This window comes from Rattus norvegicus, chromosome 4 (genome assembly GCF_036323735.1).
Source record: "Rattus norvegicus strain BN/NHsdMcwi chromosome 4, GRCr8, whole genome shotgun sequence".
NCBI classification, from domain to species: domain Eukaryota; kingdom Metazoa; phylum Chordata; class Mammalia; order Rodentia; family Muridae; genus Rattus; species Rattus norvegicus.
Genome location: NC_086022.1, coordinates 11,565,987 through 11,588,430, shown reverse-complemented (window position 1 = coordinate 11,588,430; position 22,444 = coordinate 11,565,987). Strand labels below are relative to the sequence as shown.

The window sequence follows — 22,444 nt, the reverse complement described above, 5'->3', positions numbered from 1 at the left end:
AGCTGTGCTGCCTTGCCCTACCACACCCTTGCTGCTTAGAGCACGGCCTTCCCCCCAGGCCCTTCCCTTCTCTCCATCTTCACAGTGGCGACCTGAGTTTTTCTCTCATCGTTTCCATGGTGACCTCACTTGCACCATTGTCCCTGAGACAGCCTCAGGTCATGGTCAGCTCAGTGGGTGTCTTGGAGATTCACCCCATCATTGCTGTTGGGGTTGCCTTCCTTCCTCCCTCCTGAGGAGTTACACCTGCTCCAGGGGGACCCTGTGGTGTGCTGCCTGTTCTGTGACTGGTGACTCCTTGCTGGGCATGGTTGTGATCCCCCAGTCTCCCCTTCATGACTCCATGTGTTCATTTGTTGCCACTCTTGCCCTGGTTCCAGTTCCCATCCTTCATGGAGAGGCGCCACTCTGGGCTTCTGGGTTTTCTGGTAGTTGACAGCCCCTTGGCTTACCAGCCTGGCTGAGGTAGGCTTCGTCACACTCATCCTGACCAGCCATTCAGTCTGGAGACCCAGTGACAGCAATGCCATCCTCCCTCCTCCTGGGGCCAAAGGGGCAGAGGGCTTTAGCCCTGGAGGGTATGGATTCGGGCAGGTGCTGTCTGTGGAGCTGCTGGGCACCAGTGTAATCTTTTCTAAAGATTTTGGCCGGGTTCTTTGTGCCCCCTGCTGGGCTTCCTCCCACATCGCAGTTGCAATCCTTTGTCCTGACCGACCCTGTGCCCTCGGCCTCTGACAGCCTGGGAATACAGGAGGGATGGGGCCCGGGCAGCAGAGTGGTGAACATTCCCTGCTGACATGGACTGCTGGGCCACAAATGCCCAGCAGTTGGCGGCCTCCTCCTCCTCTCCTTCTCCTCTCCTCCTCCTCCTCACATCCTCCTCTTCATCCCGCTGCCGCCTCTCCCCAGGCGCCTGGGTCTCTGCCCTCACCAGTGCTGACCGACTTTTGCGGGGCTGAAGTATAACTTGCCAAAATCTTTATTCTTTCGATATTTGCAGATATGTGCCACTGTTTCCAACTTTTCATCAACAAAAAGGCCTTTCCAACTCCTTCCAAATTAGAAGACCAGGTGGTGATACACAGCACCTCTGGACATTCCCCCTGTGCGGGGCCGGAGGCGGGCCGGGCCCTGGGACTGCTCTCAGATGAGAAGCGGCCGCCGAGCTCCCCGCTCCAGAGACCCACAGGAACCTTTGTAACTAACCCTACCCCCAGGGAAGGCTAGGAACGCCGGAGCCCGCGCTGGGGGCTGCCGGGGGACCAGGCCCGGCTGGATGCTGCGCCAGGCTCGCTGAATGGAGAAGAAGGGAGCTCGGCCCACGCCGGCCGGCCAAAGCGACGAGGCCCAGAGGGGCGGGGGCACTCAAGCCCGCTGGCCCAGCTGCTCCTGGGGGGAGCTTTCCTGCCCCTCCCCTCCTCTGCTCCTTCCTGCATGGACTTCTGCTGTACCTGCTCCTGCTCCGGAAGCCGCCGCCACCGCGCTTGCCTTGCCCCCTCTTTTTGGCCCCTCCCCATTTCCTAGGATCCGCATTTGGGTGGACTCTGCCCCAGGAGCTTGGCAGGGTGCAGGCCCTCTTCTGGCCTCTCTCCTCTCTCTCTCCATCCACTGTGCCCCTTGGGCCACACCGACGCGCTCGGTGCCATGTGGTGTCTGTGCCACAAACGAGCACCTGCCCGCTCACTTCTGGACTTTGCTATCCCTGGTTGTCGTGCCCTATGCTCCTGGCCAGCCCTCAGCCCCACTGGGCCACCTCTCCTCGCCCCTCCCTTCACTTAACAAACTCCAGACCCTGGGCTGCGCACTCATTGCGCCCTCCGTATTTCATGTCCTTGCTCTTTGTGAGGGGCGGGCCTGGCTCAGTGACCTGTGCTGCTCTGTATGGTGCCGTGTGTAAGAATAAACCCATTGGAATACTCGTGTCTCGGTTCCTTCCCGACCCGCCGCCCAGGCCGGACCCAGTGTTAGGGCTGCCCAGGAGAGGGAGGAAAACGGGAGGGTGGAGAACTACAGGCAGGCAGTACCCACCAAAAAGGCCCCAGACCTCTAACATGCCTGTTCTTTTCTCTTTCAGTCTCGAAAAGGTGCTGACCCGGACAGGGAGAAGAAAGCTGCGGAGTGTAAAGTGGACAGCATTGGGAGCGGCCGGGCCATCCCTATCAAGCAGGTTAGTACTTTCCTCCTAAGCCCAGGACTGAGTCTTCTCAGCGCCTCCTAGGCCGCCTGCCTGCCTGCCTTTTTACCAAGTGATCCTGGTCTGAAGCTTGTGGCCCAGACAGCTGCCTACCCTCTTACCACTAGAGGGCAGCAGAGAGCCACCTGCTGCCTTCAGTTGGCTAAGGACCTGATGGTTGTTCTTTGGTGCAACCTGGAAAGAGGGCCTCCTGGATTCTGAGCTAAGGAAAAGACTTGGGGGGCAGTAACATAGGTGCAGATGGTGGAATATGTCTGTAAGCCCAGGACTTTGGAGGCAGAGGCAGGGGTGTCTATAATTGAGCCAACTTGGGTTGTTTAAGGAATCCCGGGTCAGGCTCTGCAGTATAGTAAGACTGTGTCTCAAAAACACAACCAAGCAAAAAAGAGCCTGAGAAAAAGGCAGCACTGAGAGATTTACTGATGCAGATTTACTATTGTGAGCATCTCTGTTCCTTTTTTTCCTTATCTACTGATTGCCAATTACTGTCTTACACACACAGACACACACACACACACACACACACACATACACACACACACACACACACACACACACACACACACATACACACACACACACACACTTCCTTGGTAAGTAGATCTTGCTCCTGATCAGCTCCCATTTGCAGCAGCATAGTGGATCACAGTGCAGCAGCATAGTGGATCACACCTGGTCAAAACAGAGAAGCAGTGAGTGGCAGGAAGGAGAGAGGTGACCCAGCAAGTGAGAGCACTGGCCTTCCAGAGGACCCAGCACCCCATGGCGGGGGATATATATCTATATCTTCATTCTCTGGAACTACAGACAGTTGGAGCTTAGGCTTAGGTAGCCTACCTGACTTATTCCTTGAACAAATCTGGTTCTACTTCCTCAGTAGCATCCCTGATCCCTGTCATGTCCAAAAGGCGCCATCTTGGTCATCTTTCTTCTCCTCTGTTGTTTTCCCTATGCCTTAAGTGTAGGGTTGTATTTCTGATGTTCCAATTAAGGCTGGGCAATCTATGCTCATTTAAAGATTTATTTGCTTACTGTTATGTGCCTTGGAGTTTTGTCTGCGTGTTTGTCTGTGTACGGGTGTCAGATCCTCTGGAACTACAGACAGTTGTGAGCTGCCATGTCTGTTGATTGAATTTATGTCTGCCAGGGACCATTTCAACTGGGCCAGTCTCCGGGAGGGAAGTGACCTGAACAGGTGAGAGCACAGAATGGCAGCAATGAGTCAGTCTCCTCCCTCTGGCTCCTCTGGGTGCCAGTGTGACCCCAGGAGGCCAGGGCCTTCAGCTGCTGGTGCACTGCCATTCAGCCGGAGTGGAGGTGGAGGGAGGATGGCAGGTGCCTTCAGAGTGTGGAGCTGTTATACCCACCGAACACACTGATGAGTGACTGTGAACACTGCTTGCCTCAGCTCCCACTGGCTTTCCTTTCTGGGGGTTGCAATAGCGGGGGCGGGGGGGCTGGATTATTTGTTCTCTGAGTCCCCCACATACAACAGTGAAAGGGAAAGGCTGTCTTGTCTGTCAACTTACAGCCTTGAAGTCAGGTGGTCGCTTGAGTATTAGACTCCCTGAGCTTCTCAGGAAGGCCCCTCCTACGTTAAGGCTTTGGTAGCTGTCAGACTTGTGTCTGTCATTTGTGCTGTAGGTTTGATTCGTCCAGGGGGTTTGGGGGGGGGCTGCCCATTAGGGAGGCTCCGCCCATGAAGGTTGAGGAGCAGCACTCTTATCCTGACCTCACCCGCCCATTAGGTATCACTGTACCACATTCGTGGCTCCTCCCCTTTCCCGCCCTCTTGTCCTGTGCTCACCATTTCGGTACCTTCCCCTCCCCCTAGCTCCTGCTGGGAGTGGAGATTGCTTTTCAGTTGCCATTTGCATTCCCAATCAATCCGGACTCCGCAATTAAGTCGGCTGGCGGAGCTGGGAGGGAGGCGGCGGCGGGAACGGGTCCTCTGGGGGCTGTCGCCTCCGCACCGCTCCCATTCCGCCCCAGATTGCTTCCTGCTCCGCGGTGCGCAGCCGGCCGGCCAGGGAGGGAGTGGGAACCCCGCAGCTTCTCTCCTTCTTGGAACCCGGGTTGGAGGGTGGGGGCAGCAAGGCTGGGCATAGGGCTGGGGCCAGGGTCGCTCTGCCACCCTCTAGCCTGCTAGTGAGCCAGCTCTGGTCGCCCCGCCTACACCTTTTGCTGAAGAACCTCATTAAGCGAAGGGGAGCCGGGTGTTTTGTCGGGCTAAAGGGCTTCTCTCCTTTCCTGAGCTGCCTCCTCAGCAGTCTGACTTCTGACCCCGCCAACCGGGTGGAGGAGGACCTGGGTAGGTCTGGTGGTCTTTAGGCAGCTCTGGTCCAGACAGGCTAAGAGCTGTTGTGGTTTTTCGATGTACTTAGCCAGCTGGTGGCATGGAGGAGAACTGGGCCTGGGGCTTAGAGGCAGTGCCTACTATTGGTGACAGGAGGATTTCCAAGGAGATTCTGTAGCCTCCTTTCCTACCTGGCTCCCTTCTCTTCTCTTCCCGATGGCTGTCTGTCCTTAGAGGCCACTTGCCCTTGGGTGCCATTACTGAGGGTCAGGGAGAGGGAGTACCTTGGCTCTCTTCTGCTTGTACAGCTCGCCTGTGGCAGGAACACTACAGCCACAGACAGGGCACCAGGCGATCCTCTCAGAGCCCTTCACATACTATGTGACCGGGCACTGATGGCTTTTTTGTAAAAGAAAAACCCCCTTGTCTGCAGAGTCTCTGTTTGAAGGCTAAACCTCACCATCAAGGAAGCAGGGACGTCCTGGGCGCTACAAGTGTTATCACATCCACTGCAATGGCGTTTGCTTCTTGGGGGTGGGGGAGGAGAAGGAGGAGGAGGAAGGAGGGGACTTTTCAGGGTTATGGGACTGTCAAAAAGTGGGAGCTGGGGGCTGGAGAGATGGCTCAGCGGTTAAGAGCACCCGACTGCTCCTCCAGAGGTCATGAGTTCAATTCCCAGCAACCACATGGTGGCTCACAACCATCTGTAATGGGATCTGATGCCCTCTTCTGGTGTGTCTGAAGACAGCTACAGTGTACTTATATATAATAAATGAATAAATTAAAAAAAAAAAAAAAGTGGGAGCTGGAGACTAGAGCTGATGAGGCTACCCTGGGTCATCACCCTTCCTCGGCTCCCGCTCGCCCCCCAGTGGCCAGGGGTGAGATGACTTGTAAATCCCTAATTGCCTTTTATGTAATCAATGCTGGCAGGCCTTCCTCTTTTTTTTTTTTTTTTTTTTTTTTTGGTTCTTTTTTTTTCAGAGCTGGGGACCGAACCCAGGGCCTTGCACTTCCTAGGCAAGCGCTCTGCCACTAAGCCAAATCCCCAACCCCTCCTCTTTTCTTTTTAGATTTATTTATTTATTGTATATGCATACACTGTTGCTGTCTTCAGACACACCAGTAGAGGGCATCAGATCCCATTACAGATGGTTGTGAGCACCATGTGGTTGCTGGGATTTGAACTCAGGACCTCTGGAAGAGCAGTCAGTGCTCTTAGCCACTGAGCCATCTCTCCAGCCCTGGCTGGCCTTTCTTTAATTGGCCTTCTGCCTCAGTCTCTCAAGCTCCGGGGCTACAGGAATGAGCCAGCATTCTCACCCCTTCCTCCATGTATTCACGTCATCCACTGGGTCAGGAAGGACTCACAGGGAGGGCAGTGTATGACTGAATCTGATGCTGGGCCTGCTCACTGACATCCCTCCCTCCGTGACCATTGTGCCGACTGGGCAGGGAGCAGGGAGCGCAGGGCCAGCTTTTGCCTCCACATATGGTCGTTATCACCCTTTATCCCCATGGATAGCCTAGAGTAGCATTGCTCCCTTCTCAGCAATGTCTGTCAGACTCCTCCCACCGAGTCCCAGTTTGTGACCATAACCACCTGCCTCTCCTACCTATGTTGAGTTGGAGACTTTGAGGGACCAGCCACAGGGTTGCGCTGTAGTGCTCAGGTTCTCCTGTGCTGTGATTCAGAAGATGTCTTTAAGGGAGTATAGAGGCGTTGGTTTCTCCCAGAGAGAAGGAAGGAAGGCTGTGGGGGGTGTTGCCACAGGTTCCGTGTCTTGCCTTCATCTCTTGATAGTCACACAGCCCTGTCTTGGGGGCACTTTGTCCAGTTCTTCCGACAGACACTTCTGAGCACTGTTCTGGCCCAGGTGTTGTGCTGGCTGTTGAGAATTATTAAAAGCAGCCCACATAAATGTCCTTGCCTTTTAATTGAGGAGCATATCATGCTAGGCAGTCTGGCAGAGCCTGTTGTAAAAAGAAAACTGGGAATACAGCTTGGTGGTAGAGAGCTTATAAACCACACGGGGTACTGGGGGACAGGAGACCTCTCACTGGTTTACATGGGAAGTTTGGTGGCTGAATGGGAGACTTAGACTTCTTGGTACCTAGCATAAGGTCTGGGGCATTGTTGGGACAGTCAGGGCTGCCTGGAGCTCCTTTGGGTGGTAGAAGACCAAAGCCTCTACCAGCTGCCCTTCTCTCTTGTAGAGCCTTCTAGTTTAACAGTGGCTCAAACTGCTTCCTGCTGGAAGGCCAGTGGGGATAAAGCCTTTGGGAAGGCTGTTACCTGCTCTCTAGTGTGGCTGCAGGCCCTCCACCCCTCTGCTCAGATGCAGTCTCTCAGCAGGAAGTAGGGTGAAGAGTTACCTGACCACAGCATGACTCTTGTGGGCTGCCTGGGCTCTGCATCAGAACCAAGAGACCTTTGTGCTGGTCTCTGGTTGGAACCCTGGGGCACAGCGACCCGCAGGCTGGCTCCTGATCTGTAATCGTACCTCTGGTCTTAGGGGATCCTGCTGAAAAGGAGCGGCAAATCCTTGAACAAGGAGTGGAAAAAGAAGTATGTGACACTGTGTGACAACGGGCTGCTTACTTACCACCCCAGCCTGCACGTGAGTTCAGAAGGGTCGGGACGAGTCGGGGATCTCGTGGGCTCCCTTTGAAAATGCACCATACCTTAGTGGTTTCGAAAGGGCACAAGAGCTGGGATCTGCCCTTCCTGTAGAGCAGCCTCCCTTCCAGCAGCTACGTAAGTGGTGCTGCCGCCGGCTGTCGCAGCCAGCCTCCCTTCCCTTGCCAGCCAGGCTCTATCTCCCATGGAACTGTTGACCTGAACAAGGGTCTGTGCTGGCCATGGCACTGAAGGGCACTGGTCTCCTGGGCCAGCGGTGACAGGGAGCTGGGACGTTGAGTTTGGCCTGAGGAGTAGTAGAAGGCTCTAGTCTGAAGAACACATAACTTACGCCCAGCAATGGCGACATGGTTGTTCCAGGATCATAATGTGGCCCCTGTGGCAGCTCTCCCAACCCTCCTTTCTCCTTCTTCCCTCACTGCGTGGCTCCAGCACACAGCTGTCACCAGAATCCATCTCTGTCACCACCCCACTGTGGGGCTAATGAGTTCTCCTGTGAAGCCCCTCGAGCACAGCACGTGGGCCAGCCCCACCCCCCCCCGACCCCCGCCCAGAGCCTCTGGGCTAGCCTCAGAGGGTCCCTAGCCCATCTTTAAAACTGCACACGGTGTCAGGGAGGCCCTGCCTGACAGGTGCCAGGGCTTTCATTTCTGGCCATTACCTGGTCCTAAGAGGCCTACCCAGACAACACTCCAAAGGGCCTGGCATGGGATGAGCCTAGGCAGAGCAGGCCTCGGGAGGCCTCCCTTCAGGCCAGAGTAAAGCCTGGGCTTCCCATCAGTCTTCCCCTTTTCTGACTCCTGGCCTTCCCCTTACCTCGGGCAGCACTGGTTAAATGAATCCTCTTAGTTCCTGTGCCAGAATGCCAGGTACTAGTGAGCCCTGAGAGATAGAGAAGGACCCACATCCATTGACTTTAGCAGGCTCTCTTCTCACCTTGACCCACCCTCCTCTCACATAGCCCTCAGCCTCGTCCGTGTTCTCAAAAGACAGTAGAAGGCAGTAGGCTTGCTCAGGTGGCACTGCCTGCAGAGACAGAAGGTGCCTTAGACTGACAGAGTGCCCTCTGCAGATCAAGGCCTCAGCCCAGAGCCCTGCACCCAGGGAGGGCTGGAGGAACATGTGCTAGTAGACTCAGGGTTGTCTCCTGTAAAGGGGATCTGAGGTGTTTGTCCCAGTTTCAGGCCCAGAAGCACACAGCACCTACCACCTCTCAGGAGCCATGTCTCTATGTCCACGAGGCAGGCTGCATGTGTTCTCTGCTTGTTTACCTCTGTACCAAGGAACTTGAAAACGAGCTAACTAGGACTCCTGCCTCCCTCCTGTGAGGGTGGTCTCAGCCTCTTGCCTACATCCTTGACAGAGATGGCCGAGTGTGGGGTCTATCCCTTTTGCCATTCCTACTGGAGAGTGAAGGGACGAGGAAGGAAACCTGGAGGGGTGGGGTCAGTTGTATCAGGCTAGGTTCTGGTTTTAGAACCAAAAGAAAAGCAGAAAGGTAGTGGGGATGTTAATCTCTACAGCCACAGTGGGAAAGTAGTAGCTTGTTGATTCTGTGGCATGTTAAGGTTACCCAGCTAGTAAATGAGTCAAAGCGTGGTCCATCAACATTACCAGACTTGCCAGTGTTGGCCGAGAACACCACTTTTGAGACTGACTGGAAAAGTCACAACAGAGAGTAGCTTAAGGAAACCACCAGAGGCCTGCCTGGCTGGGCATCTGAGTTTCCCAGGAGTCCAGGCGTTCTCTCATCATACTTGCACTGTGTGCTTCAGAGAGGCCTGTGACAGGACCTGAGGGCCATGAACTTTCAGACCTGTCCTGATGGCCTGCAGGGTGAACTCGTAATCAGTGACAGCCATCCAATCACCTAGCTTCTTGATTCCTAGCACTTTAGATCCCCTTGGGCTCTATGAGGATTCTGTGGCCATTGTACCCAATAGTTGGGGTCTGGTCTGTCATCAGCTGCTCTTCAGACAGCCAGAAAGGCAGACCCTTCCCATTGGATGTCAGGACACACCGGCAGGGCATTCAGCCTGGCCTCTTCTTCTTGTCACCTCTGTTCCTGCTTGCCACCTTCCTCTAACCTCAGCAGAGCTTTAGTGCAGCAGTGACCTAGCCATCTAACCTGCAAGACTCAAGGGTCCCTGAGTTGCTTGGGTCTTAGTCTTCACAGTAAGAGAGAGAGAAAGACCTCTTAGCCTTTAATGCAAGATCAAATGGGAGAAAGGGTCTCTAGTCCCTCAAGTCATGGGCCTGTCTGACTCTCCTGAAGGGCACAGGTCTCACCTAAGAGGCAGGACCACAGTGACTGGACCTCTCCCACTAATGGAGGTGGCTGGGCCCAGCATGTGGAGCACAAGTTGGTGGGCAGCGGAGAGCTTCAAGCCCGGAGCCCAAGCCTCGCCTGGCCCAAGAGAGCCTGCCACAGCTTCCTCCATTTTGCAGCCAGCGGAGCCATTCACACAATCACCTTCTGTTAATTCTATCTGCAACATCAATTAAATTGTTTGTAGAAACTAATTGAATGTGGCTTAATCACACATCTTAATAGCTTTCCACGCTCTGAACTCGTTGTTAATTCCAGTAATAAAACGAGATGAGAACGCTGGCTGGGTAATTAGCGAGGAGGCTGGGGAAGAAATTGCTGTTTGATGGTGGGTAATAAAGGCAGCCGTGGTGACCGCTCTCCTGAGCAGCCGCTGCCACCACCATGCTCCCCTGTTCTGCTGACGAGGGAAACACTATTGCTCTATGCCTGCGGTCCCTGTTCTGCTGCTACTCCTCCACTCCTCACCGTGTCCCCTGGGCCAACACTCGGCCCAGACTTCTGAGGGTGTCGTGCTGCTGGACCCACAGGACATGGTGTAATCAGGTGCAGAAGTTCGACAGTCTCTTTCCCTGCTAGGCAGCCTCTAGCTCCTTGGCCCTGAACAAAGCCCCTCTGTGCAGCTCTTGTTCTTGGCCTTGGGTCATTTTCTCACACTACACACCAGCTTTGGGCATCTCAGAGCTTGAGTGGCCTAAAGACTTATAATTGCTGTGACCTCCTTGCGAACTGGAGCAACCCAAGCCCTCCCTCGGGAGAGGGACCACAGCTGGGCCTTTGGCCCAGCCAGATGTTGACACTTGTCTGGAGCAGCCAGTGCAAGAAGTGGGTATAAGGGCTGAAGATGAAGAGCAGGAACCAGAGATGAGAATGTTAGCCAAGAGGGACTCGAATGGAGGTAGAGAGAAAGCTTGTGACAGTACAGTCACTTCTGGATATGAAAGCAAGGACCAGAGGACAAGCAGCAGCACCTGGCATGGCAGAGCAGGGTCAGATGAGGCAATCCTTGGCAGGGCAGCCAGGACCTGTGGCTCCACTGCACAGCACAGCTGTAGGTCCCATGCTGTTCATGGTGCTGGTGAGGCCCGGAGCCATAGCCAGAGCTCTCTGTGTGTGTGTGTGTGTGTGTGTGTGTGTGTGTGTGTGTGTGTGTGTGTGTGTGTGTGTGTGTGTGTGTGTGCGCGCACACGCGTGCGCGCGCGCGCGTGCAGCTTTAGGGCCAGAGCTTTCAGGGCCTTCCTGGATTATTAGAAAGCCACATTCTCTGACTTCTCAGTAGACTCTTCTATGGATCCAAAAAAAAAAAAAAAAAAGAACAAAATCTCAGAGCAAGTGTCCCTGGGCCAGGCTCTGTCACAGGAATGGACAGAACCGGTGGACCGTCCTAAGTCATGGGCTGGGAGCACTGGTGGCAGGAACTGAGGAACTGAATGTCTTCACTGAACATAGCTTGTGAAGGAGCAGCCCAAGGGGCCTGAGTCTTCTGAAAGGTTGCCTGTCTGGGAAAGTCTCATGCCCACCTTAAAACCCACGATGGCCGCAAGCTCAGGCTTCTGTGGGTCTGTGTATAGGCAAAGGGCTTATACAAGATTTCCAAAAGCTTCATGAGAAATCTGACTTTATGTCTGATCAATACAATCTTACATTCTTCTCTCAGAAAGTTCTATAACACCAGAGGAGGAATTTTTGTCAAACAGTGTGGAGACTGAGAGGTTGGAACCATCGGTGAGCTTGATGAGGGCGTGAAAGTCAACGTGATCTGGAGAGAGGCAGGAAGCTGTAGTTAAAGCCAGGCTCTGGGTCAGGTCCAGCTTTAACCAGGAGCTGCCAAGACAGAGGGTTCTGTAGACTTGGACCATAACCAGCAGGCAAGTCAAGGGTTCTGGCTGAGGATGTCACCTGTGAAGAACAGCCTTGGGAGTCTGCAAACCTGGGCACGGTCTGCCTCCACTGTGACCTTGGGTAGATTAACATTCCTAAGCCTCAGTTTCTTCATCTCCAACATAGGGCAAAGAACACTCTGGAGACTGAGACAGGAGGATTGCCGTGAGTTTGAGATGAGCCTGGAAACCCCTTACTCAGCTGGTTGGGATTTGAAATACGCTGACATATGAATGTAGATTTATTGTACTTAACACACAACCTAGGGATGGGCAAATGGCAGTGTACCGATGATGGGTCCACTGACAGAAACACACAACCTAGGGATGGGCAAATGGCAGTGTACCGATGATGGGTCCACTGACAGAAACCCATGGCGTGTGTGATGTACTCCCAAGTCCACCACAGAGAGCCAAGTGTTGGTCTCTAAACTATTCAACAAACCATTACCTGGGGCTGTCCCAAGGGCTGATTGCTCCTCTGTACCCAGGCGTGGATGGCAGCTTGTGATAGGAGCATCCTCGAAGATTGGGATCCTCGGCCACGTGGGTACTCTCCCCAGACACTCTTTACCACTGAAGCCATCTCCTCTAATGGCCTTGGGTGTTTGCTTTCATCTCCATCTTCCTAGCTGAACTCCACCCCTTTGAGCACCATGGAGACTTGGGCATAATCAGGTTTGAAAACTTGGTTGGCCTCAGAGACCTGCTTTTTGAGACTAAGTGCCTCCCCCGACAGCCCCCGTCCCCTAGTTAGCAGAGAGGGACAAGGCCTAGACAGTCAGTGCTGGAGACACGATGCCGAGGGGAGCCCAGCCTAAAGCATCTTCCTCATCTGTGCACCTCTAGGATTACATGCAGAACATCCACGGCAAAGAGATCGACCTCCTGCGGACCACAGTCAAAGTGCCAGGGAAGCGCCTGCCCCGAGCCACTCCCTCCACAGCTCCGGGCACCAGTCCCCGTGGTGCCAACGGGTTGGCCCTGGAGCGGAGTAACACACAGCTGGGTGGTACCACAGGTGAGGCGGCTGCTGTGGTGGGGAGCGGCTGGGAAGTTTTAGAAAGTTGGGAGCAGCTGCACATGGGCCTCGCTCATGGACCAAGACGCGGACTTAGTGGAGTATGTTGAGGTAGCCTTGGCTATCAGGTGTGGTTAAGGTATGCGACTGCTAGTGATCCTAGGACTATCTCCCTGCAGTAAGGAAGGCCAGCAACTCAGCTCATCACAGGAGTGGGGCAGAGTCGCCTGGCGTCTTCGGGGAGCCATCTTAGGACTGCGGTGCATGCAAGGCCTCTGCACAGAAAGCATTGGATCTAAACCCAGGGGTTCAGGAGGGCAGAATGGAGAGTCAGGGACCACAGGTTGACGACAGTCTGGGCAGCTTTCCTATGGATATGTTGTTTGGGGTGTGTGTGTGTGTGTCTGTGTATGAGGTCTATATGTGTGCTTCTATGTGTGAGTGTGTGTCCATATGTAATGAGTGTCTGTGTAAATGAGTGTGTATGAGTATCTGAGTGCATGTGTTTGTAGGGGCCAGAAGCATCAGGTCGCCCTGTGCTGGAGTTACTCGCAGTTGTGAATTACCTCATGTGAGTGCTGGGACTCTGAGGCTAACCACGGAGCCATCTTCAGGTCTCCTGCTATGCTCTTCCTGTCCCTGCACAGTGTGTCCTCCCCAAGTCCTGGTGCTGCTCATCCTCAGGGCTCCTTCCCTTGCTCTGTGAATGTCTTTACTCCTCAGCCTGCCCTGGACTCCCGGACCCTTCTTGAGGACTCAGTGTCCTTGGCTGCCCTCCAGTGTTAGCTCTCACTGCCCCTGAAGCTTCTGCTCAGGACACGGGTGCTGGCCTTGTGTCTTGCCGCATCAGACCACTCACAGTAATGTGGATTTACCGAGATTGCCACCTTGTGTAGGGACATGTAAGGGGGGGGGGTGTCATAGACACTGAGTGAACACGGATGTACTTAAGGATACTGAGTTCCATGGACTAACAGGACAGACCCAAAATAAAAACTTGTTCATTGGGGTTGGGGATTTAGCTCAGTGGTAGAGCGCTTGCCTAGCAAGCGCAAGGCCCTGGGTTCGGTCCTCAGCTCAAAAAAAAAAAAAAAAAAAAAAAACAAAAACAAAAAACCAAAAACAAAAACTTGTTCATTGTAGGTACTGGTGGGATTTGAACCCAGAGTCTTGTACATACTAGCAAGTGCACCATTGCTGAGCTATGCTCTGCCCTCTGAGAGTGTGCCTTGTTTCTGAGTGGGCTGGAAGTGTGGGGAAAGGTGCTAGAGCGGTCTGACTGCATCAGTCGATCTGTGCCCGCGTAGCGGCTGTCTCAGAACCAGGTACCAGGGCCACAGCAGCTTGCGTAGGTTAGTCTCCCGGTTTCCTGAGGATACAGCAGCTCTGGAGCAGGGCGTTAATGTGTCTATAAAACCCTACTGTACGTGAGGGGTCTGGGACTGACTCTTGCTTCCTCTAAACTACCTGAGCTGGGGACAGGGAGCTCTTGAGGTGCACCCCGGTTTCCCAGGGTGGGCAAAGGGAAGAAAGCAGGCCAAGGGAGAGGAAGCCCACCTGTGAGGTAATTTGCGAGAACCCAGCCTGTGTGGCAAGAATGGTTCCTGTGCTGTCCTCTGTGCTGAGCCACCGAGCCCTTCCAGAGTTCTGTGCAGGTAGCCCTGTGCGGCCGACCTCAGCATGGGGCTCTCATTCTGGTGCCGCAGGAGGGAGCAAGGCATCCAGAAAAGTAAACCTTTCCTCAGAGATGTGAGAGGGAAACTGGGGTATCTCCCAAAAATGGGGGAAGCAAGATGCCTCCGGCTATTCCATCCCATCCTGGGCCCACCTAGCCTTCACCTAGGATGCCACCGTGGCACACAGGAGGAGCCCCAGCAACTTGCTCCTGTAATTACGGCACCCACACATAGAAACACATGGATGCTGCTTCCCAAGCATGAGTTCCCGCTGCCGCACGCTGACACCGACCCTCGTGCACACTCACACATGTCTCTCGCTCACCGGGCGATGTTAACATCTCATTATCTTTGTTACTGTAATTACATTATCCGCTGCTTTATGCAGAATTATCCTCGGAGGACTAATTGATGGCTCCATGTTTAATTCATTAATCATTAGCATCAAATTCGACAATTACAGTGCACACTGATTGTGGGATTGCAGGCGTAATGAGGGGAGAATTAACAAAGAAAAGGGAAAGCACTTTCCCTCCCTCAGGGTTTCGGGTTGGGGACTTGGGGAGGAAGTTGGGACTATGATGCTTTTGGCTGGGGCAAGGGACAGGGTGGGGAGTCCTGTCTGGGATCCAGGAGGCATAGGGACCAGGCTGAAGTAAGGGGGGAAGCAAGAAACTTCAGAGGTTTAGGGAGGGCTGGACAAGCTAGGGGAGGGCCTGAGAGCAGAGCATGGGAGCCGAAAGCGGGTGCGTGTGCAGGTCACCAGCACTTACCGTGTTCAGTTGTTGTGGGTGTTAGAGCAAACACACAGCTGGCATCAAACTCTCCTGCCCGAAGGCTACTCTGAGGGCGTTTGCAGCGCGTGGCCTCCCCTCCCTTGCCCTCCTGCAGCTGCTTCTGCTCCCCGTGCTCCCCTGTGCATCTGAAATCCAGATCCACGCCTGCCTGCTGAGCTGCAAGTCTTCCTGTTTAGCATTCTCCCGTGCCTGGGTGCCATTGCCGGCCTCCTCCAGCTTTGGCTGGTTCATCAGGCTCCACACTGGAGCTCCTCAGGAGGCCTAAAACCATGTGGCTTTGGCCTACTGAGAGGCTACAGGCTTACAGAATGTCCTAGGCGCTCTGGCTTTCTTCTTGGCCTCATCACCACCCCGTCTGGGGGAAACTGAAGAAGGTGAAGGAAGTGGCGCGGGCTCTGAGGCCCATGGCTGTTCCACTTTATGCAGAAGGCCTCCGGCTGGGCCCTGAGTGAGGTCAGAGGAAGCTGAGTGCTCCTCCTCCTGCCCATGGCGGGCTGTGCCTGCCCAGCCCTGGACTCTTCGAGCCTTCCATCTCCCTTGGCTCTGCCGTTCTTCCCTGATGGGAAACGAAAGATTAATTTTCTCCAGCCCAACAGGATAATTACTAATACTAATTAGACATAATTACTTGAATTTGATACACTTATTTCTCGTCAGAATGGCAGCAAAGCTGAGGCAGAGCAAGTGACATGTGTGGACTGAAATGTTAGCGGCAGGGACCAAGCGGGGTAGGACTGTGGGAAGTGGCACGCGGCCTTGTCCGAGAGGCCTGTAGTGACACCCCAAGGCCCTGCCTTTCCCAGCCCATGGTCATAGTAATGAGTGTGGTCTTCATGTTCATGGAAAAAGTATGAAGGCTAGAAGTCCCCTTCCGTGTGGAATCTGCAGGAGACCTTGGTACACCCGCTGTGAAGACCAGGCCTCTTTTCTGGCCTCTGGCCTGCTGGGATTAACCCAGGCTCTGCTTGCCACCCGCCCTTCCTCCCAGCCTGATCCTTCCCCTCCCCCAGGTCGCCCCCACTCGGCCAGCAGTGCATCCCTGCATTCTGAGCGCCCTCACCGCTCAGCCTGGGCTGGCTCACGCCCTGAGGGGTTGCACCAGCGCTCCTGTTCCATTTCCAGCACTGACCAGTGGAGTGCGGCAGCTGCCCTGCCTGCCAGCGTGCAGCGTCCTGGTGAGTGGTGGGCGGCTCACCTGCTTCCCACCTCTTCTGGCATCTGCTTAAGCAACACAGAGAGGGAGCCCAGATGCCCAGGAGCCTGGAAGACTGATAGGGAGGGCCCAGGAGTCCTGCAGGGCGTGCTCCAGGCACTGTGATGCAGGGCTTGATACCTTGGGCCCAGTCCCTTCTCTACATCCAGTTTACCAGCTTCTCTGGCCCCAGGCCTGGGAGTATAGGCCTGCCCTTTGTAAATCCTCCTTCCTGGTTTCCAAGCAGTGCTGGCGGCTGCTGTATCCCATCAGCCCCCGTGCAGTTGGCTCGTCAGGGCAGGAGGACCAGGAGAGCAGAGTAGGCGAGAGGCTACAGGCTTACACAGTGCACAGTGAGAGCCCTGTCTGGGCCATCACTGGCCTCCCATAGTGGAGAGGGTCCCAGTCCCTTCAGGGTTGTCCTGAAAGGCTCTCTTTCCATGTGCTGCTCCCTTGATTGGGTGTGTCTTGTTCAAAGAGCCAGAGACAGCCTCTCACACACCATTATGTTCTCCCTAAATCTCATAGCCCCCATCCCATAACTCTTGGGCCACAGACCCTTTCTGCCCTGTTTGCCCATCCCTCGAGCCCCCCAGCTCAGGGGTACTTTTGATTTTCTCCCAGGGGCCTCTCATAGACACACACACATACCTACTACATGTCCCCATCCAAGACCAAGGCCACCTTGGGGGCCAGGGGCCATTCCCTTAGGTCAGGGACCTATGGCCTGTCTGGCACTGGTGATGCCCCTCTGTTGAGTCTGGAAGGCGTTAGTCAGGGAGGGAGGGAGGGAGTCTGCCTCTAATGAAGTTTGACATTTAGTGCTGAGCGCTGGGCGGGCGGGGTGTGGGAGCGGAGCTTGATTAGCGTGCTCTAATTGACAGTAATTAGGCAGCTCCCTGATTGTTTCTAATTCTGCTATTAATTGTGAGGAGCGGGGAGTGTGATTGAGGATAAATTTGGTGCGGAGCTGCTGGGGCTTCAGCTCCAAGAGTTCCCTGGGCCGCCTTCCACCCCTTCAGGTTGCAGAAGCTCTCGCCTCTCTCTGCCTTTATTCTGCTCTGCCTAAGTTTCCAACTCTTCCAGGGTAGGAGGCTTTGGGGCTTGGAGGCTGGGCAGCCCCTGGCCTAGCTCACTTTGTGCCTAGCTCCCCCTCCTCCCACACTTGTCCACCTCTCCCCTCACCAGCCAGTGGCCCAGCTGAGTTACTCAGTTCCAGCCCCAAGCTGGAGCCTCCCCCATCTCCCCGCTCCAACCGGAAGAAGCAGCGCCGGAAAAAGAGCACCGGGACCCCCAGACCAGATGGCCCCAACAGTGCTGCTGAAGGTTAGGGGGACCCAGAGGTGGGCAGTGGGACCTGCGTGTACATAGCACCTTGAAAAGCACAGTTTCCATGGTAGACAGAGAAAACACTTTGTGTGAGTGACTTCTGGAATAGTAACTCAGCCCTCAGAGATCCTGGGCTCTTACTCAGTCTCTGCTGAGCTTTCTCCTGCCATTCCTGAGGAAAGACAGGCAGGCAGCAGACACTGCCTTAGCTGCTCTAAGGCCTCCTGAGCAGGGACCGCAGTCGGTGCCTCAAGACACGTGTAGGCTAATGCTCTCTGTAACCTTCTGGGAGCAAAGGTGTTCCAGCTCAAGATGTTCTTCTGGCCTTTCTCTTGGTGTCTGTTACCATAACACCATTCTTCCAATGTCTCCCCCTCCCCCGGGGCTTTTCTTGGTCCCCACATAACTTGCAAGTTCTCATCTCTGTTCTTATTACTGTGGGGTTGGGTGTGGGTCAAGTGAACTTCTGACAGTGATGCAAAGTCTTGTGGTCCAGAGCCTACTGTGGCCTTGGGGCCCAGAACCCCAAGGGGTAGAGGAGCTCACACAAGGGGAGACGAGAGAGGAGTTACCGGTTTACATGTGGGCAAAGGCATTTTCTTAAGGGTCCTCATATGAGGACCCCAGCAGGTGGAGATTTCAAGGACTGTGGTATCACTGAGGTGAGAGGCTGCAGGGATGGAGAAGCAACGGGACTTAGGGTCAGGGATGTCCCCGGCAGAATGCATGGCTCACCCTAGGGCCATACAAGCACCATTTCTCTCTGGCCCCCAGGACAAGTCACACTGCTCACTGGCAGTTGTTCAGGGGCAGTGGCCTCTGGGAATAGATGTGTCTCAATATCTTTTAGGGGTCCAGTGGGCAAGCACAATTCCTGGGGTCACAGTGCGAACTCCTGTGCTTGTCACTACAGATGTCCTTGGGTTCCAGTTGGTTCCCATCCTCCAGTTCCTGGAGCAAACCTCCCCACCCACTTGCCCTTCCTGCCTGTCTACACCAAGGCAGTGGGGGAGGGGCCCAGCTCCCAGGAGCCCTGTGCTGACGCCGTCCAGAATATTGGGTTTAATGAGCTGCAAAATGAGGAGGCTGCAGCTGACACGTACGGATGGCGCTCGCACCCGCCTCCTTGCCCAGCATGCGCCGTCTAGCACCCGCCGCATCCTTCTCCAGACATTTAGCTCGCGTTCCTCCAGGATGCCTCCTCATGGTGTCCATTCCTGGTGCTGTTTAGGAAGCCAAGCACGGCACCCACCATCTCTTTGGCTCCACAGGTGGTTAGAAATGGAGGGCAGGGACTCATATTGGTCTCACCCATTTTTGAGGAGGAGGAGGAAGAAGAGGAGGAGGAGGAGTGTTGTCAAAGCGGGTCTGGATGGAGTTGTGGCAATGGTGTGCCACTGGGTGTGTATGCTGGCACAGAGCCTGACGGTGTAAGTCCCCTCCACAGAGACAGAGGAGTCCTTTGAATTTGTGGTGGTGTCCCTCACTGGTCAGACCTGGCACTTCGAGGCCTCAACAGCGGAAGAGCGGGAGCTGTGGGTGCAGAGCGTACAGGCCCAAATCCTCGCCAGCCTCCAGGGATGTCGCAGCGCCAAGGACAAGGTTGGCATGGGTGACAGAGCCTGCTTGGAGAGCCTGGCTAGGGGGAAGCCAGTGGAGGGCTTGAGACTGACCAACTACCGTTCTCTCTCCGACCTCACGGCAGACCCGGCTGGGGAACCAGAGCACAGCCCTGGCTGTGCAGACTGTCCGCACAGCCCGTGGCAATAGCTTCTGTGTTGACTGCGAAGCTCCCAGTGAGTACCAGGCCAGTGGAGCTGGGTGTCCAGGGTTCAAGTGGCAGTGGGAAGTGGACGGTGTGCAGAGGGGGTGGCCTTCTAAAATGACCCCCTCTCTGTGTGCCACCTGCTGTATCTATCCTTCTCCCTCTGCCCATCTAGATCCAGACTGGGCCAGCCTGAATCTGGGTGCCCTGATGTGTATCGAGTGTTCAGGGATCCACCGACACCTGGGAGCTCACCTGTCCCGAGTCCGCTCCCTGGACCTTGATGACTGGCCACCCGAACTGCTAGCTGTCATGACCGCAATGGGCAATGCCTTGGCTAACAGTGTCTGGGAGGGGGCTCTGGATGGCTACTCGAAGCCAGGCCCAGAAGCCTGCAGGTAAGCCAGTGCTGCCCAGGAAGGAGACAGCCCACCCTGCTGTGGGGTAGACAGAACCCGTGGCAGTACAGCATTGGAAGGGTTAAAAGGCTGTTGCTCTGCTTGGCAGTTGGACCCTGGGGATCCCTCCTTTGCTGGTCCTGTCACTCAGGCACCTCACAACAACAGAGCCTTTTCTGAGCTGTTATCACAGGTCAGGGGCCAGCAGGAGACGCATGCGCAGGACCCATATCACTGTGCCGCTCCTGCGTCCAAGCCTGCATGCTGAGATGGGGAGAATGGGTGGTAGATAGGGTGGCCGTGGCCCCTCTAGGCCATTCCTGCTTTGTTCCAGTGCCACCAACCACTCAGAGTTCAGCCAGCTTGATAAGCCACCTCTCAGGCCCGATTCCTGCTCCCTAAGTCCCAGAGGGCTCCCTTCAATGTCCCTCTTGTCTTACTCAATGCCACCCAGTTTCTGTGATCCACTGTCCCTCTGAAGGCCCTGGAGTCCCTGGGGCTCCTCTCTGCCTTCATTCTCACCATTGCGGGGGTGCAGGGGTGTTCCCCTAGTCTCTGCCTCCTTCCTGCGTCTTGACATACACACACACACACACACACACACACACACACACACACACACACACACACACACACACACACACACGCAGTTTGGGCTCCATCTCCTTCCTTGTCTCATGCCTTGGTGGACCTCTACTTACAGAGAGGAGAAGGAACGCTGGATCCGGGCCAAGTATGAACAGAAGCTCTTCCTGGCCCCACTGCCGAGCTCGGATGTGCCTCTGGGGCAGCAGTTACTCCGGGCCGTGGTGGAGGATGACCTACGACTGCTGGTGATGCTGCTGGCCCATGGGTCCAAGGAGGAGGTGAACGAGACCTACGGGGATGGCGATGGCAGGACAGCCCTGCACCTGTCCAGTGCCATGGCCAACGTCGTTTTCACACAGCTGCTCATCTGGGTGAGTCTGGGTACTTCTGGCCTGGCCTGCTCTCCCCCCTCAGCCTTCCAGGGCCACCTCCTCTTCCCCGATAGCTGAAGCCTTCCCTCCCACACCATGCCAACTGTGAATGTGCTTTCCCCTGCAGTACGGGGTGGACGTGAGGAGCCGTGATGCCCGAGGCCTGACCCCACTGGCCTATGCCCGCCGTGCCGGCAGCCAGGAGTGTGCAGACATCTTGATCCAGCATGGGTGCCCCGGGGAGGGCTGTGGGTTAGCACCCACTCCCAACAGAGAGCCTGCCAACGGCACCAACCCTTCTGCAGAACTGCACCGCAGCCCTAGTATCCTATGAAGCTCAGGAAGAGGCCAGAGGGACCAGAAGGACTCCACAGCCTGGAGGGGACATGGCGAAGCAGGGGTGCAGAGAAGAGGGGTGACGAGGGCGCAGGGATGAAGAGGTCTGTGATTAAGCTGCAGCAGAGCAGGGTCTGTCATTCAGCCCTCTGCCCTGTGGTGCCATTAAAGGACAGAACCCTTTGGAGGTGCCTGTGAGGAGAGGGGGGCAGGACCTCTCCCTCCTCCAGAACCCTGCCTCCTCAGGACACCTCCCACAGTCCTCCCTGCAGTGGACAGGGACACAGGACATAAGATGGGGTACCAGATGAAAGAAAGACAAGGGGCCGATCTGTGAGTCCCATGTAAAACTTGTACATTGGAATATTTATGTTCGTGTATATACGTGGTGTGTGAGCCAATAAACCAGGCTGTATGTGTGGCCCCATTTCTCCTTTTGTGCCTCAGTACCCCTGAGCTGCTGAGAGAGCCCCTCCCCTCCAAGCTCTGCTTCTGTAGTCTGTTTTAAGGTTTCCTGGCCCCGCTCTCCTCAGTCACCGTCTAGTGTTTCTTGGCAGGGGTGATGCATGACAGGGCAAGCCTGGCCACAGGAGACAGGCTCTGCTTCCTGCTGTGTGCTGCCTTCCCCGCCACTGCCCACTTCTGAAAACTCTGTGTGCACAGTCAGCAGTGCCCTGCGGTCGCCGCACCTGCGATGGTCAGTGTTGAGGAAGGCAGTCAACAGCACACAGGAGGCTTCCCTAGGGTGGTGGGGACAGGGGCCATGTGGCTGAAAGGGGCAGGTCACAGGTGGCTCAGTGCCACCTCGACCTCCAGCAGCCTTCTGAGCTTAACCTGCCGAGCTAAGCTGGGAGAAGAGCCCAGGTGCCCACTCCTCGTGCCAAACCTCTTTATTGTTGAAAGAAAACCCAGGGAAATGCCCGTCCTAGTCTGTGAAGAATGGGAACACTAAGTTTTGGTGCTGGATCTGTTTTCTGTCCTGGAACCACCTTACTGCATGGCCCGTTATTTCTGAAACACCTTGAGCAGGTGTCCACGTGGCAGGCCGGAGCGGTGCCGGAACACTCAGCACAGGTCAGGTAATAATCAACGCTACTGAGAGGAACCAGATTTTATTTGATTTTTTATCCACATTCCCCTTCTCAAGTGTAGTAAGGTCCTTACACGGGGCAGAGTCTGGGCAGTGTAGGTACAGGTCAGACTAGCCCCAGGCTCCCTAACAAGTTGCCTGGGCTGGCTCCCTCTTTAGCGGGCTTTCTGCCCTGCTGTTTGCCTCCTCCTCAGAACCTGACAACAGCTCTGCCGAAGACTAACCGCCTAGCCTCCACCTTGGCTTTTGTGCAGATCAGAGTTGACTGAGGTAACCCTGGCTGGGAATGAGCTAGCTCCACAGTGCGTCCCAGGGTTAAATCCCTAAGCCTGACCAGCGAGAGTGCATACTCCGAATCGTGTCCTCACTAGAGTTGCTTGGGAGAAATGAACGGCCAAGGACACGCCGTCTTGGCCTCACATGAAGCGTTCAACAGCTAACTGTGACGCTGACTAGTTTGCCACTCAGCTCACCAGTGGTGGCCTGTAAGGCAGGTCAGGGGTGTGAGTGGGTTGTGCTTGGTCCCCTCCCTTCCTGGTAA

General features: G+C 55.2%; 1 protein-coding gene across 12 annotated transcripts in view; it reads left to right on the top strand.

Moving 5' to 3' along the window:
- The window catches only part of Agap3 (ArfGAP with GTPase domain, ankyrin repeat and PH domain 3), a 50,420-nt gene extending 29,180 nt beyond the window's left edge, over nt 1-21,240 (top strand). For 3 of the 12 annotated variants that reach the window (XM_006235941.5, XM_006235938.5, XM_039107748.2), the window contains 10 exons: nt 2,075-2,167; nt 7,007-7,111; nt 12,190-12,361; nt 15,845-16,009; nt 17,215-17,352; nt 18,803-18,957; nt 19,061-19,151; nt 19,296-19,518; nt 20,222-20,477; nt 20,605-21,234. In XM_006235941.5, coding sequence (XP_006236003.1) covers nt 2,075-2,167; nt 7,007-7,111; nt 12,190-12,361; nt 15,845-16,009; nt 17,215-17,352; nt 18,803-18,957; nt 19,061-19,151; nt 19,296-19,518; nt 20,222-20,477; nt 20,605-20,811 — 1,605 coding nt within the window. In that variant the 3' untranslated portion in view covers nt 20,812-21,234. Of the gene's footprint in view, nt 1-1,000; nt 1,917-2,074; nt 2,168-7,006; nt 7,112-11,831; nt 12,019-12,189; nt 12,362-15,844; nt 16,010-16,455; nt 16,469-17,173; nt 17,353-18,802; nt 18,958-19,060; nt 19,152-19,295; nt 19,519-20,221; nt 20,478-20,604 lie in introns of those variants that run through there. The other 9 variants (XM_006235940.5, XM_039107750.2, XM_006235943.5 and 6 more) reach the window with 7 other exon arrangements.
- The last annotated feature ends 1,204 nt before the right edge of the window (nt 21,241-22,444 follow it).